We start from the raw sequence: 17,682 nt of genomic DNA on the forward strand, positions 1-17,682 counted from the left end.
AATTATATATTTTGTAAATTTTACATTCTAAGCACTAGGTATTTTTTTCCAGATAAACCAGAATCGGAACCTTTGTCGTACTTTGAGCAGCAGAAAGCCAGATCCCCCAAGTCCCCTACCTCTCCTCTGGTAAAGAGTACCCCTTCTATCTGGAAACCAGGGCAGGGCCCCTCCCTGGTCAAGAAGGAGTACAAACCGGTGCGACTGGACACCTCACCCAAACCAGACAAGCGGTTCAACCAAAAGGTCAGGCACCACAAAACATACACAGGACTAAACATACACATCTCGTATTACTCTGCTCACCAATTCAGGCACCACAAAACATACAAAAGACTAAATGTACACATCTTATTAATGTGTTAGATAAGTTCTTCTCTGTTGTCGTGCTTCCAGGTTCAGTATCTTTAGTATAATATGTTATCTGAACTAGGTTGAACATGCAGCCGAGAGAATGTTGACCCTGAATTAATTCTTAGCAGTATAGCTATGATTGTAGGTCTTACATGTAAACATGTATGCAATAAATCATATTCTGTTTTACTGCACACATATAAAGGTTGATATCCATGTATTGTCATAATGTCAGTTCTCAGTCCCATGGAGTTCTGGGTAATAAAGTTTAACTGCAAGGAAATATGCTTCAAATGTGTCTCTCAAAAATGATTGAAAATATATTGTAAATTCTGAAATGTCCTTCTTTTTCATTTAAACATATTTTTTGAAGTGGTATTTGTTATTTTGAGATTGTTCCAATTTTATAAATGAAATGAGTAATACATAAGGTTCCAAAGACATGCATGAAATGAGTAATGCTAATTAATCTGCATTAATACCATGGACTAAGCTTTTAACTTCTGGGTATTTTTACTGCTGATCGGCAACTGCACTGCAGTATTTGTCAACCATTTTCTTGGGTATTAGGAAATTACATTTAGAAAATATAACTTAATGTGTGGCCCATGTGAAATTTTGTGCAGTGCAAGATAATATTTAGATTTGTGGCACTTTATAGAAAAGTTCATAAACTGTGCAGTGTATTGGAAGAATAGAGTTTTCATTCTAAAACAATGGTTTGTAGAAGGAAGAGCAGATAATCCCGCCGCCAGCAGCAGAGGAGAGCTTCACCAGTCGTTCTGCAGCAGACGATGACAGCAGCATGACGGACAGCGTGCTGTCAGGTCACTCGTACGGGGCCCCCACCTTCACCACTGCCTCCCCCACCATCAGCACCGACACTGCCCCCTCCAACACCCTCGCCCACCATGGCCACATGAATGGGGGCAGGGACCGGGAGGTGGATGGCCTGCACTATCATCATGAGGAACCCAGTGTCAGTCGATTGCCTTCTACTCAAAGTCCCTACGTGACACTGCTGCAGAAAAACAGAGGTAAAGAATAGTACCGGTACACAAGTGCTCACCTCTTTGATTTTTTCCACACCCAGACCCATTGCTAAACAATTTTTTCTTGAAAATTAACAAAAGTTTTAAAACTTCCTCAATCAGAATTTGTTTTGAAAGGACAGTGTCTGATGCTATCTCTACACAAGGAATTTAGCTGAGATACGACCTTAAGGGTGTAACAGCCAGTCCTCCTGAGCCAAATGAGTAGTCCGAGACAGTTTTTGACATTTCATCGATTTCTCAAGGTTGATTGGTTGTGACGAACCCTGGGCTTGCTGTAGGGTGTTTGTAAATATATACTTGACATAGTCATCGAAATCTGGAATTCATCAACATTGCTAATGATCCATAAAATGTTCCCAAAATTTTATTCACTAAAAAATTAAAGTGCAGACATTTTTTTTTTTATCCAGTAAAAGAATTGTTAGAATGATTAAGCCCCAAATGTCTGTCATTTTTTATTGAAAAGAAACAAAGACAATGTATATAATAGATGCATGATGAACATAGGTAATAATGTAGTAAGAAATATGTTCTGGTTTAAACCATTTAAAGGTCCCTGCAGGCCCAGATAAGACTAGGACAGAAGTGTACAAACATTTGTTTATTCTGTAAATGCCCGGGGTTCTACGTTAATATTATTACCAATTGTTACACATACCCACAAACCCAAAGGTAGCGCGATAACCTGGAGTAGTTTTGGCACCACTTAAAAACAACTCGAAAAAAATTAATAAAGAGGCTCTTTACCTCTGTATTGATTTGTTTAAAACCCACGACTCGAACAGGATTTGGGGTGCTCTGTGTATTAGAAGAATAAATAAGGAATTATTTATTATGATTGAAAGTTGTGCACTATTTTTTGATACTATAAACACCGAGGATATTATTGACGAGTGGTGAAAGTGTAGCTTTTGACTCCCACCGGCGTGTGAGAGTTCGCTGAACCGTGACTTGATAGATCAGGCACTGTCTCTTGTCATTCTGTCCCTATATGCAGTACACCTTTCCAGTTTTCACTGTGTTGGAATGTTAATTAGGACTTACATTGACTGCTGGTGTGTAAACTTTTCCTAATTCAATTTTTTTTGGTTAATCTTTTTTTGTGAAAATCACCAAAGACTTGGAATTTCTATTGTTTTATATTTCTCTGAGTGTGTGATTCACATGTAATATTGTTTTTGGACATCTGTTTTGTTTTTTTCTGCATGCTGGTGTGATTATTTCAGAGAATGGCTTTGAGGATTTGATCTCAGAACAACCACCTGTCATAGTGACCCAGGGTAAGAGGGAAACAGGGATTGCTGCTTAATTTTTCATTTTTATTTTTAAAATTCATTTTTCGCACAGCAACAGAAAGCTCTTCGGGCTGCTGTCATATGTCTATATAGTGTAACGTTCAGTGTTAGCACACCTTCACTCAAGTTTGTACCATAGTCCTAGGCTTTATGTGTGTTAAGCACAGAAAAATATCAATTTGGTTTATTAAATAAGGAATATCTTAGTTCATGCATGCTTGCAAGAGGTTGGAATGGCTAAACATGTTTTTTGACATTTATTTTTTATGCTGTAGGAAGGTGTTAAGTTTTTTTTTTGAGTACATAAACTGCACTAATTATACCATAGAACTTATGCATATAGTGAGTCATAATAGAAGTAATAGGTGCATGCCCCTGTATGCAGATTTAATATTACTAATTAATTCGTCATTAAAAAATTTACAATTTCATTTCAATATGAGGAATCCTGTGTTGTAAATAGCATACATTTCTGGACCAGGAACTTAATTCTTAAAATAGCTCAGTGGAGTTATCCTAGCTTAGAAATCTCCTTTTATGTTTCAGTTCAAAGTTGATGAGGTTGTCAAAAGAGTATTTATTTGAAAATACACACATAAAGGAAAATAATTGATTTTTCATCTTATAATTGTGAGGTTTTAAATATGTAATTGCTTTAACAACCTTTGAGAAAAGAAGTGCTTAAAATGCTCTTTAAGGAAAAATATTGAATTAATACAGGCACATTTAAAAATGATGTGTTTGAAGTATTGTTTGAAAATCTCTGTCACGAATTCTTTGATATCTTTTGGAGAATTCTTTTATACCAAGCTCTTTGGATCTTTTAAAATGTTTATGAAATTGAAATACACAAAAGTTCCAACCATTTCTCTGTCCGGCCTGCATGCACATTTACTCAATACTGAAGTATTGATAACTGCAATAGTAAATTGTTTGTATATGATCAAGGGTTGAATGGAGAAGTTGACACGGGGTGAGGGATAGATGGCAGGGGGGATTAATTTGCCTGTGTGTAAATGTTGACTTTCATTAGGAGTGAATTGATTGTGGCTATGTGTTTCTGGTAACCTAAAGAATGCCTTAACTTCTAAAGTCTTAACAATATTTGACGTTCTTTTGTAAATGAATCTTTACTACTAATAACTGACTCCTAAAGTGTTGCATGAATTTCCAAAAATACTTGAATCATCTGAAAAAGTATTAGGTCATTTTATTAGTTATAGATTAGTGTTTTTTTTAATGAGAAGTTAATTATAAGCAAATAAGAAATGAATTCTTAGTGAAATTTAGCACAGCAAGCACAGCCAGCTTTTGCACATAGTATTTCTGCATGCAGTTGTTAATGTAGAGAAAGAATAAAGAGAAAAGTAACTGCATTAGAAATTGATGTACCTATATTGAAATTAAAGCTATATGGTTACTTAACTTTTCAACTTTGAAAGGTAATCATTGAAACATTTGAAATGTTTATGGCCTTTTTATTGTGGAATGCTTTAAATAAAAAAGTTCATTAACATAACTGTCACACATAGGTAACATTTCTAAAACATTATCAGATAGTTACAAGTTATTTTTATTTCCAAGATGACATAAATGTGTGTATTTGGTGCTTTAATGACTTGGCATACCTGTCCATGACATGAAGGGGGCACCTGTCAGTGTAACAAACTGATGGACCCAGACAGATAGCGAAATCAGGCCGTATCCCCTCACTGCAGCCTGGTCACTCAGCCATGACATGTAAATGACCAGGAAAAAGCTTCATTCACCAGACACCTGTAATCGTACTCCATACACACACTTTACTACACACATTCCTGGGTCTGAAGTAATGCATTGTGCCCCCAGGGGGGAGATAGAAAGATGTGTGATGGTTTTCCTTGATAACTTTTGACTTCAGTTTAACTTTTTTTTCAACAAAGTGACAAATGATGTTTTTGAAAAAGTCACTGAATGTGTAGCTACAAGCTATTGTGGTGTGTTGTATATTTTTTCTTTGGGAACAAAAACTTGTGAAGGATCATAGCACTTCTGATATCAATATTTTTTTTTGTAGGCTCGGACATTTCCTTGAAATTTATTTTTAATTCAATAGTGACAGGCATTGGTGACACCATTTCTTTTCGTTCTTTTTTACAGAAGGGCAAATTCCTAAAGGTGCAATATATATCTCGGAGCAAAGCTCAATAAACGGAGGTGTGAAAACCACTGATACGTACTATGCAATGCCTTCTAAAGAGGAAATCACAGACTCCGAAATTGTGGAGAGGAAACCAAAGAAATATGATGGAATTGGACCAGTGGACGAAAAAGGAATGCCACTGGCATTTAGAATGGTATGCTCTTTTAATTTTCTTTGAAAAATTGTAATTAGTTATTTAATCTTTTATATAGTGATAATTAGCTTATATCTGCATGTGCACTAAGGTTTTGTCAATTAAAGCTATATATTTATCAAGATTTCGATACATTAAGATTAAAGGTTACTCAGTGACATGGCATACTATAAAATAAGTTGGCCTGGCCTCTATTTTGGCCTCTAATTTGGCTTCAAACCAAATTTTGGCCTGGCCTCAAAAGTTGGCCTGGCCTCAAATTTGGCCTCTGTAAAAAATTTTGGCCTCAATTTTGGCCTCACTCAAAAATATTTTCTTTTTCTGAATTTGATTGATTTTATTGATTTTTTATTGGTTTCATTTTTTTTCACAGATGAAGCAGGTAAATAATATATTTTTGTTGATATGTAAATGTGAACATTAAAAATAAATCATGTACTACCACCAATAAGGATTATTTTATTGATTATCAATTGATCAGTGTACAGTTATTTCATTTTATTATTTACAGGTATTTCATACAGACACGCTACCGATACTCTTGCTTATAATTATTTAGAAAAAAAAGTATCAGAGTATATCTTGTTTTCCAAATTGAAAATCTCCAGTAATAATTCATGTCAAATGTCATTAATAGCTTTGAAAAATTCCCACTTGTTAAGTAGATGAATCATCATCTTTCACACACTGTGGAGTGTTGTGTTACTGTTATGCCTGCATCATCTGTGTGATATATGAATACAGGCACCTAAGATTAAATATACCAAGACAGATACCAAAATATTTATATTACACTTATTTGATTACTCTGTTAAAAATTCATGTTCACTTTAATCTAAGAACAGTTGGTATTTAAAAAAAATTAAGATAAATAACATTATCAGATAATTTATAACTTTCTGTTCCTGATGTGCCGTAACACTGTAATTGGATATCAAATGACAAAAAATTCTGCAGCACGGTTCTTGACAGGGAGTTTAAAGGTTGAAGTTAATCAGTAATGACATGTATATGTGCATAGGCTGTTAAGCCACCCATGATTTATAAAGAATTTCCTGCTACAACTTTCACTACCTACAATTATCAAAACAAAAGTTTTGTTTGATGATAGATTATTAAAATTTGTGCTGTAAAACAATTGCATTCTATTCACCATTAGAACCCTATCATATAAAATGTGGTCAATTACTTGCATATCATAGTATTGACTCTTTTTCTATCACTTGTAAAAGTAGTCAACATCATCAAACAGATTTTTTTAATTCTAAATAAAGACAGTTAAAAAAAACTTGTATTAAACAAGTAATACTTAAAACGGCAAATTTAAAATTTTAGTTCTTAGTTAATTACTACTCATCTGCATTTCTTTGTTGTCTTCATAATTTAAATGTGATGTTTCTAAATATTTTTTTTATTGAAACAATATTTTATTCACTGGTGTTATCGTGAATAGGATTGGGCAGCAGGCGCAGCCTATTTTAGCCCTCTCCCTGATTTTGTAAATGTTTTTTACTCTGTAAAAATTATCATTCCTACCATGGAAATTTAAAAAATAAAGGCACATTTAATAAATCATTAAGAGAGTGTCTTTTTGAAAGTAAAATTATATGCTCTGTTTTATAGTCTTCAGAATTGCAACAGATCAATAGAAAATCAATAAAAATAAATCAGATTGGTAGTGTAAATTTAGTAATGTAGTGTTTTGTCTCGTGTAGGTATTATGGTATGGTGCAAGGGAGAGGGGGTGGGGAGTACGGGTTGCTGATAGAGGGGTAAACTTATCCATCGTCTCGAGTAGTGTATAATTATTTTAATGTTCACATTTACATATCAACAGAAATATATTAATCACCTGCTTAAATCTGTGAAAAAAATGAAACCAATAAAAAATCAATAAAATCAATCAAATTCAGAAAAAGAAAATATTTTGAGTGAGGCCAAAATTGAGGCCAAAAAATTTTACAGAGGCCAAATTTGAGGCCAGGCCAACTTTTGAGGCCAGGCCAAAATTTGGTTTGAAGCCAAATTAGAGGCCAAAATAGAGGCCAGGCCAACTTAGAGGCCAGGCCAGGCCAAAGGGGCCAGGCCAGGTTTTAGAGTATGCCGTATAGGTTAGGACTACATTGCATTATCATGTTGAGCCAAAAATATGCGAAATCATTACCATGATTACCATTAGGAAATTTAGGAACAATTAATGTTAAGATTAACCAAGTAGATGCTTCAATGCCTGGAATGCCACTAGCTCTTGGAATCTTATAAAGTCCTAGTGGTCTGGATAGCTTTAAACCAGACAGATTGAGAAGTGTAATCATGCAGCCAAATTCTTGGTTCATCTGTATCTTTCAAGCCAAGAAAGAAGTTTTTTGGAATATGTGTCAGCTAGATTGCTTAACAGAAAGGAAATCTGATTTAAAAAGTTAAATTAATGATAAGAATTTTTCAAATTATTTATATGACATGAAAGATAAATTTTTTTTTCAAACATTTCATACTGCATTGATTTAGCTAGGCCAAAAAAAAAATAAATACCAGGACAGCTGTTAAATAATCATTCATTAGTTAATTTTGATTGATATGGTTTGGTATCCGAGTTTTTCAGCTGTAAACTAGAAACACTAGTCATTTACTCTCTTAAAAAATGATAGATCAGAGCATTCTTGGCTCTTTTAGGGGCAAGTAGTATATAACCCGAAAGATATATCAAAAAGAGGAACTTCTACATTCCAGAGCAGAGTTGTGTGTATCCCGATCCATTTCTTTTGTTTGAATACAATACTTAATCCATAGATTATGACATAAAAAAAATTGTGTATTCTTTTATCTATGATGGCAGAGGTATAAATACTGCTGAAATGTTTATTCACACTGCACAATAATGGGGTTTGGTGGGAATGTAGTATGATCTGAAGAATTTAGTTTTGTGAAAATTAAAATCAAATTAAGCACCTGGAAATAGCAATCTTTATGTTGTTGTTTACATTTTGGAACCCCCTATTGAACCTAAAAAATATTCTCTGTTTGAATAAGAAGTGCTATCTAAATGCTGATAGAATTGTTTTTTTTTGTGTCGAACGTCCTTTTATAATTTTGATAAAGGTCACCAGTTTGTTTAAGTCCACCCCCATTGAATTTTTAGACAAAGATGTAAATGGCCGTTATCCAAAGGAGATTAAAGTCACAGATATCATTGATAAAACGCGTCCATATGATTTGAAATTTATGTTAAAACCAATGATTGCAGTCCTGGTATTTTGAAGTCTTTAGTGACAAATGGCTGTATCATGGCATCATCTTTGAAATCCGAGATAATAATTAGGACTCTTATGTATTCTTGTCTATTGTTCGATGTTACAGTAATTAAGGTGCTTCAGTAAAATATGTACCGATTCGCAAAATTTAATCTAAACAGAATTGGATCTTAATGAATGTTTAAAGCAGTTTCTGTTCCAATAAATAGTAAATCTATACTTTGCTACAAAAGAATTATGAAAAATTAACATAACCCATAATTTTGAAAATTATTTATATCAAGTAAATTACATTTAATTAGTCATGCAGAAGGGCTAAAAATGCAGAATATTTATCAAAATTATGAAGTTGTGTAACAAAACTTCCTGACTAAAAATATGGAGCACTTTGTGAAGACTATACAAACAAGGGTTACATGAAAATATTAAATAGTACATTTGATAGTTAAATTATGCAAAAAATTATTACTTGGAATTTGAACCTGATACTGATCTTTCAGAATGTGGATGAAGAGAAGCAACACGACTGGTACAAACAAATGTTTAAGAGTCTTCACAAAACAGGCAAAAAAGAAGGTAACCATCTAAATAAAAAATCACACACAATGCCACTCCAAACAAGGATAAAGTATCAAACAATATTTTGAAAAAAGAAATTTCATTCATAAATATGACAACTGCAACATGACACAAACCCACTTTAGGTGACCAGGCTTAAATTATGATTTTTGAAGTGTTAGATACTGTAAAATTCAATGTGTAAATTATCTGTTTTTGATGCATGCTCAAGAAGTAGAAAAAAAACCCTATTGTGCGACTAATCCCTCTAAAAAAAGATCTAGATGTTGTCAGGTGTCAGTGTTACGATTATCAGTACATGGTTATACAGTGTATGTGATGGGACTATCTGGCATGCTTTATGACTTCATTTGTAACGGATGCTTCATGAATTATCCAGGAAGATGGAATTTCACAGTAAATTAACACCTTAGAAATGCGGATATCATATTTGCACAATATTTTTACAAATTACGATAAACTATGAATAAATTACGGTCAGTTTACATATTAAACAGGAGATGTTAAAGTAGTGGGTGTTAATAGTTTTAATAATATATATTTCTTTTAAGCTAGGAAGGTTACGAGAGTTGAGTGACAAAAACTATGTTTTAATTGGCCTTATAAATAAGGAATAGAATAGACGTGGACTTAAATCCTGGAAGTAAAAGTGACACATTAAAAAAAAGTAAATCATGTCAAAAGTGAAATGCAAAGCTTAAAGGTTTTTGAACCATTTTCATTAGAGGTTGGAATTCTTCAAGTTCAGTGGAATATAAATAATATTGATTTGGGGTTAAGCTGCTCATATGCCTATGTTTATTGAATTACCTAACATGGGTCTTCTGAATAAATTGTTTTCTGAGGGATTATACACTTATTCTGTCAGTAAATGTTTGATTACGTTGACAGACTAAACCTAGGGGTGAAGATTCCACATTTTTCATTGCTGGATGCACCCATTGTTTCTTTACATGTATTTTTGGGAGGGTCTGTCAACAATCCAAGAACCGGGTTGCATGACTTTAATTCTAAAATAGCAAAGGAAGCTAAAACATTTATGTACTTTTGGTTAATTGTTTGCTGGCATTTATTGATAGGAGTAGGACCAGCATTCTTGGAATATATTTTAGCAGTCAAAAATTTATCAGTACATGTAATATAAACCTTCCTTTATGCTATTTCAGACCATTTGGACACAAGCTGGATCAAAGTATCTAGTACTAGATCTGGTAGCGTATTTTATAAAAAAAAATTCAGTATCATATTTATATAACAGAGAACATCTTTGTAGTAAACCATGGTAGCTAGAACTTTTACTATTTATAAATACGTTTTATGTAATATCACACAAATTTTTTTTGGTTGAGTTTGTTGAAAGAATTAAGCTGCAACAAGAGCTTTTTTGTTTTCATAGAAGGCAGTGCTCTTTAGATTTAGAATGGTGAAAGAAAAAGGCTTTTTAAACATAAAGGGAGATAATATAAAGTCATATTTGTATGTAGAAGTAGTCCGACAAAGAAGGAACTGTTTGCTTACTGGGAAATCATTTAAAGTGACTGTTTATAAGTACCTTTAGTTTTTTCCTTATTCCTTTGTAATTGGTTACAAGATTGTAGAAGTTTTATCTTTTCCTTAAAACTAATACCGGTAATTAGATTTAGTTTTGGAAACTAGGATATGACAAATAGTACAATTGAAGGTATAGTGACCTATTTTTAGAGATTTTAGCTTTTAATACTTGTAACTGGCTTATAAGGATGAATAGAATAATTAGAATGAGGTTTTTTTTTATCGAAGGTTTAAAATAACAGGATCGAGTGGTGAACATTTAGTTGGCATGTTTCTTTCAGATCTTGAAGAGTTTGCTAGACTATTGGATACTCTTTTTCAAGATGAAGGTTGATATGAAATTGAATTTCTTTTTTTTCCTTGCACAGTTCCTGCATCCCAGAAAAAAAAAATCAACAACATTTTGATGTTTATTTACCAAATTTTTCATTTTCATTTGGGCTGATGGAAATGAAATTACCTTGAGCATTCACAAAAGCTATTTAAATCAAGCTTTCTCTTATAATGATATTAGTTAATGGCATGTTGAAATCAGATCAAAACTAGCATGTTTATCTTGTTAATACTATTTCAAGTTAATTTGCAAATTGAGTTGTTACTTATTTCACAAGAAAATAATGATTTTCCCCTGTCAAAGTTTGCCTGTATTTATTAAATAGATACACACATTGCAGATTTGGAACCTAAGGGTATACAATCTTAACGATTGGTCTCTGAAGTGTTTTATAAAAAGCTTTTTATCTTTCACTTGGCCTTTTTAAAATCTGATGGCATTACACCTACTTATCATTGATAATAGTTTACAGTGTGTACAAAGAACCCGTGAATAGGCCAGTTTTTACTCCAAATAGGATTAATGACAATATTGTAATCCCTGTTTTAAATGTCTTAAACATGCCTTAATCGCATTCTAAATATGTGAAAATGGGGTCAGTCCCTTTTTATTGACATACATTTTACCTAGTAAGTAAATTTAAAAGAAAATTCTTAGCTTTTGCATTTTGAAGCATTTGAAAATTTTTAGGTTGCTGTATTGCCATGCTTTGAATATTTCAGTTTGGCATTATTTTTTTTTAACTCCAATTAATACTTAAATTAGTAAATTGATTGTCTGTTTGTAAGTGCGTTATGTAATAGTTGTGAATCACTGCATGTTTTAATAAATTGATGGAATTGTTTTACCCTAACAGCATCTGTTTATAAATGTCATTTAATTTACACAATTTGCATGACAGAGTCAGACTTTGAGCCCTGTCATTGTTATTGTAACAATGTGAGCATTTCAATTTTAAATTTTTATTTTCCTCCCATGCTTTCTGAAGTCAAAAATATTTTCGGATCTGGTGAGAATTTTTTTTAGTATTAATTATGATGTAGTGTATTTGATTTTAGTTGTTAACTTTTTACTTTTTTTGGTGGAATGCCTGTAGTACGTAGAATGTTAAAACGAATCATCTTGTTTCTGTTTTGTTGCTAAAACAATGTTATTGAAATCATTTCATTTATTGATTTAATGAATATTTAAGACCATATTTGTTTTGTCTTTTTTCAGATTCAAACACCTATACACCAACCTACAAGTTCCCAGTGGAAAAGGAAACACCGAAACCAAAAGGTAAATGAGCCTGCTACCTGAATTATCTACCTGAGTGATGCTAGACATCCCATGTACTGATTCCTGTAGTAAATTATATATACTTATCAAAGTGGAATGTTGTCTTGTACAAGTTATTTTGTTAATGCTATTGACCTTTAAATGGATTGGCTTTTGTGTTTGCAAGATTTACAACAAAAACAATGAACTTTTATTGCATTATCAATCATACTGTTTTCTAACAAACAAATACAAATTTTGAATATTGACTTCCTATCAGATTGAATCATTCAATACAGAACTATATAGCTAGAAATGGAAAATCATTACAAATCATTGTAAACTATGAAGGAAAATTAAGAGACCAAGAATTTCAAATATTGATGAATTTTTAAGACAAAAATTTGCATGATTCCAAATTGCTTTTAACCGAGAGGTCATATCATAATCATCTATATATCATACAGAGATTGAGGTGTCTATTCCTTTTCTTTGTGTTCCCCTCTCACCTGTACTTATAATTTACCTGTTTTCAGTCTTCCGTTTTTTGAGCCCCATGCCTGTCATGTTTCAATATTTTTGCATGTTATCATTTACCTACGAATTATTTTAGATCCAGAACCCACTAGTCCTAAACTTGTTGTAAAAGAGCTGGAAACAATTACTAGTAAGTTTTGTGCATGATGTCATTCAGAAATATTAACAGAATACTAACAATTTTAGAAAGAAAAGTAAACAAACTAATCTTAACAAAAATGAGGTCATTTATAAATGTAGATATAGCTTGGTAAATAGGTAATTTTCATATGCATAAATCTTTCCATATTTAGTCTTTTTCTTGTCAGATATTGCTTTAATTCTCACTTCCCCCTCACTTAAAAAAAAAAAAATGCTGGGACTTGAGATCACTTCATAACATGCACCTCATTTAAGTAGCAACATAGTTTTAAACCAGTTTTGATATGGGGTTTACCTTTCTAAAGCAGGCAAAGTAAAATTATCTTTTTTATATACATATTCAGCTTACAGGATTTTGATGACTAATATCCCAGCTGTTTTCAGTCATATGGACTCCATTTTATTATTCAGATAGACAAGATTGCACTCTTATTTCATCCCAAAGTAATGGAAGACACAAATTGCACATTTGGAAATTAATGCACATGTTGTACTGCATATAAATGTTAATGTCTTGCTGTTTCCATTCCTACATTATGCTAATAGGGTTTTGTGGTTAAACTGTATAAAATAAAGTCTTGTATCGATTAATCTTAACATTAATTGACATGGAAATTAAAGTGCTTAATTGTCATCTGTACATACCAGTTTTTGAGATATTTAGTTTTCCAAGTTTTGATTTTGATTTTTAGATTTCTATACACAGAAACAAAAATTTAAATTGTGAGTAACTATGCATATTAAATGTTTCTTTTCCTTTATTACAGAAGAGAATCCCTACCGCCCAAGTTATGAACTCCCATCCAAATTCACAAGCTCGGCCACCCTACCAAAGTCCTCAACACCCCCAGCAAAGTCCCCCTCTGTTGCCGAAGCCAAGAAGTCATTTGAACAGAAGAGGGACACATTTTCTGGGAAACCTAAACATGGTAAATTTTACAGTATTATCAATATATATAATGTACTATAAGTAAACCAATCATGACTCACACAAGCAGGTCACATTTTCTATAGTAATATATTTTATGTTTGGAAAAAAAATAATTTCATGGGTCTTTTTTTAAAAACAAAACTATTGTTTTGTGCATTTCATTATATGTTGTTTGAGTTGATTATAGTAGACTAAATTAATTGGTAAACTTTTTTTGAAGATTACTTGGTGCCAAAAATTTCATAAGAATTATTTACACTATTTTATTAAACTTTTAGATGTAGATGCTGGATATAGATCTGAACCTGAACTCAGCCACAGATTAAAACAAAGAACAAAAAGTTTGTCTGACGTCAAGAGCAGAGAACCTCGCTCAATGTAAGTGGATTTATCTTCCTTGGCATATTGGGTGCATTCTGTGAGAATTGTTTTGAATAGTGTAATTACAAAAAAAAAAAAAAATTTTGATTGTTAAATATTTTTTGAGAGTCCTGATGTGGTTTGATAATTAAATTTGTGCAAATTTCCTGAATTGTTTTGCTTTGTTTTAATTTCTTTATGGCACATGATTTTGGTTTTATTTGCTGGATGCTTCCGTTATTTTAGCCTGCCGTAAGTAGTGGCACCCCCATTCAATGCCATCCCTCCCTCTCTATATGTGTAGTTTCTAGTGGCCAATTTACTGGTTACTCATACATGTAACACTTTCTATTGACCATTCTTTTTATCCTTTTAGTGTCCACTTAAAAGTATAATGTTAATGCTAGTGGTTTCATCCCAAGCAAAAGTCTCTTTAGAAAATAATTATTTCTTTGCAACAGTTTAATATATACAGCATGATGTATTAAGTAAAAAAGATGTTTTAAGTATGTGCATTATGTTAACATTTAAGTGTAAAACAATTGTGATATGACAACCCAAAATGTCAGATGTGTTTTGAAAGTGTCTAAAATTAGATTTTGTGGCATGAAGAATTTGAACTTGTTTGCAGTTCCTATAGGCAAAGTTGGAAGCGAAAGCATGACTTCCATAGGTAGTGTCATTTTTAAAACCCGTGTGATTATTAATTTGGTTGTGAAGGCGATTTTAAAAGTAGTGTGATCTTGTCTTGTGGCTTTAACATGCATCTAACTGTATGTCATCAAATTCATATATCACAACGCACATAAAACAAAACAAAAAATGTCTTGTATTCAAAGGGAATTAACTCAAAAGCATGGAGACCAAAATAGGCTAGAGAAATATACCATACTTTACATCCTGTGTATCTCTTATACTGGCATGACAAGAAATATCAAAAAAATTATTTTGTATATACCGGTACTTGTATTTCTATTTTATAAATGTTCACTTTAAAAAAATAATATAAATATTTGAAGAGAAGATATAAGAAGAATATTTAATTTAATGAAAAAATTTAATTTCAAACCAAAATATTAAATTACAGTTTAACTGATCGGTCATACATATGTATATGTGTGCTTATTTTCATTCCACTTTTCAGAGACTATGAAATGCCTAAAGACTTGCAAGATTTCATCAAATATTTGGAGTATGTTTCTACATGTTTCTAACCTCAGTTGTATTGTTTATACAGTAAACAAAATTATCCCATTTTTATTTTTACCCCAAACCCCAGTTATTTATTTAGATTTTATTTCTTTAAAATTGTTAATGAATTACATATGTTATGTATTTTTTTTACTCATCATTTCTTATTTTCTAATCATAAATTCATTTTTTGTTTGTCCAAATTATTTTATTTTTTTGTATATATACAGTATACATAAGTACCTGTTCCTATTCTCATTTTGTAAAAACATGTGACATTGTACATTTCATTTAGATGTACATGTATATTGTCATTGATTTTGATCTCTTGAATATTCTATAAACACAAAATTTCAATGCCTTATTAGTTGAATGACTTGCCTCATACAGTATCACATGATTATAGTCCAACTAAGGGATACAAAACTGAACAGGAATTTTGATAGATAAGGGTGAGAGGGTATAAACTGCATTCATTATACATGTATTCCTGAATCTGTTCAATTCAAATCATGACTCTGAAGGCCCCGCCCAGATTATTAACTCCAAAAATTAGGTGACACCCAAAATTATCCATAAAACGTGGGAAGAAAAAGTTGCACGGGACACTCAATGCGTACCTTGGCTATTGTTGAAGTTTCACATTGATCACTTCATTTTATAACCTATATTTCACTAACCTCCACACACCCAGCTTTCTTTGTTGTTTTACATTTTGTTTGTTTGACAATTTTTTTTTATGCCACTAATCTCGAGAGATTTACAAATTTGTCCACGAGCTGCACTGTAATCGGAAGTGGGCGAGACTTTGTTGACTTTCTATTTTGTGACTGTGCATTTCTTGATTGATCATACACACACCTCTTGAAGTTTAATACAGACCTTAAAGAATAATCTGTGGTAACAGATGCTTCAGTTTTTGAGACTTTGATGTATGGAGAGAAAAAAAATTAGATATTTATTTTAATACAGGTAACTGTTTGCAGTAGTGAGTTACGAATTGATTTCTGTTTTTTTATTCATCTCAATAGTGAGTGGTCACCGCCACACGTTCGATCTAAGATTGAGGTTTATCGGAATCAACCACGCAGTATTGTAGACTACGAACCAGGGTTCTCATCCATCGCTTTCCAAGAGAGCAAAGTGGTAAGTAGGCCTTGATTTTCATAACATGGCAAAGTCCGTTTTTTTGTATCGTGTATAATTTTTCTTCCGTTATGAAATCAGAGAATGCAAATATTGATTAAAATAGTATTATTCTGTGTATTGAGTCAGTTTTCTTTGGCATGGATAAGTTTTCATAGGATTGTATTGTGTGAAATTTTTCTTGAATTTCTTCCTTATTGAATAATGACAATGGTGAATGCTCTCTTGTTTGATAAGCAGCATGTAAATTTGTCATTGCATTTTGGTGCATGTTGGTTTGTTTACTATGATAGCATTTAAAAGTCTACCTTAGCCCTCATACTCTTTCATTAAAGGGTACTTTGATCCTTTTGTTTCCTTTGGGATAAACAAGTCGAGTTTATGCATGATTGGTAAAAACGTAGGTAAAAATGACATCAAAAAGGAAATAAATAATGTCCTTTGGTCATAAAAAATGGAAGAAATATACACTCATTCAGCTGATTTTCCTTGTGTTGGAGAAGCTTCAGGGTTTAGCTGTGCATCTTCCATTTTTCCCTGATTGTTATTGATCTTTTACCTGGCTAAATATTGATTCTGAGATGCTGCATAACACAGGTGGGAAAAGCTGAGGCCTTCCAAGGGAGAACAGGTAAACATTTAATTGGTTATGTGACCCCCAGGATGTTCTTAGATTTCTAGAAGGGTTCACTGGTGTGGGAAATCCCTGAATTATAGATACTACAGGTTCACATTGCGGGAGTCCACAGTCGTTGACTTTTTGATTTGTTATCTGGTGACCTTTGCAAACCTCTATAGTAAGGGAAGATAACTCTGTGACAGTACAGCTAGGAAGGTACAGCGTTAGGATTTCATTAGTGTTAGCTTAGGATTTACCTAGTCCATTAAAACTGTCTTTGTTGCCTAGGTAAGTCTCATGGTGGGTGCCAGATCAGTTATCCCATTGATTCCAAAGTTGAAAAATTAATATAGTAATCAATATTTGCATGTGTGACTGCTTTTGTATTCAGGTAGATATTTACATTCCGATCAAAGTGTGTTAATTGGGGGATGGAGAGAGAGGCAGATGGTGTTTACTAATTAGGGAATATCTAATGCTTGTTAGAGGTGATTTTTTAACACTGATGTTCACTCCCTGTCAGCGCTAGGCTGTGAACAAGGCAGTGTGTGAACACATTGTGTGAAAAAGTTAATGAGAGTGAAATGTGTCTTTGTTATTGTCCTATAGAGTACCACGGGAAGGATAAGGTCTAAATCCACTAGTAGCCCCTTCGCTACCTTTGAGCATAAGTGTCGACAGGAACGAGAGGAAAAGGTAAAAAAAAAATAAAAAATATACCCAAAAATCGGCCAGAGGTGTG

The 17,682-nt window shown here is 32.6% G+C and overlaps 1 protein-coding gene across 22 annotated transcripts in view; it reads left to right on the forward strand.

The window, feature by feature from the left end:
- Positions 1–17,682, forward strand: part of LOC134266323 (sorbin and SH3 domain-containing protein 1-like) — a 72,313-nt gene that overhangs the window by 31,890 nt on the left and 22,741 nt on the right. For 15 of the 22 annotated variants that reach the window (XM_062748542.1, XM_062748543.1, XM_062748544.1 and 12 more), the window contains 13 exons: positions 53–246; positions 1,082–1,391; positions 2,636–2,689; positions 4,844–5,040; positions 8,792–8,867; positions 10,703–10,750; positions 11,974–12,036; positions 12,629–12,682; positions 13,464–13,622; positions 13,903–14,002; positions 15,129–15,176; positions 16,207–16,321; positions 17,550–17,636. In XM_062748542.1, coding sequence (XP_062604526.1) covers positions 53–246; positions 1,082–1,391; positions 2,636–2,689; positions 4,844–5,040; positions 8,792–8,867; positions 10,703–10,750; positions 11,974–12,036; positions 12,629–12,682; positions 13,464–13,622; positions 13,903–14,002; positions 15,129–15,176; positions 16,207–16,321; positions 17,550–17,636 — 1,505 coding nt within the window. Of the gene's footprint in view, positions 1–52; positions 247–1,081; positions 1,392–2,635; positions 2,690–4,843; positions 5,041–8,791; positions 8,868–10,702; positions 10,751–11,973; positions 12,037–12,628; positions 12,683–13,460; positions 13,623–13,902; positions 14,003–15,128; positions 15,177–16,206; positions 16,322–17,549; positions 17,637–17,682 lie in introns of all 22 variants that reach the window. The other 7 variants (XM_062748550.1, XM_062748547.1, XM_062748548.1 and 4 more) reach the window with 7 other exon arrangements.

This window comes from Saccostrea cucullata, unplaced genomic scaffold (assembly GCF_032062105.1).
Source record: "Saccostrea cucullata isolate Sc308-1 unplaced genomic scaffold, CSIRO_AGI_Scuc_v1 ctg450, whole genome shotgun sequence".
NCBI classification, from domain to species: domain Eukaryota; kingdom Metazoa; phylum Mollusca; class Bivalvia; order Ostreida; family Ostreidae; genus Saccostrea; species Saccostrea cuccullata.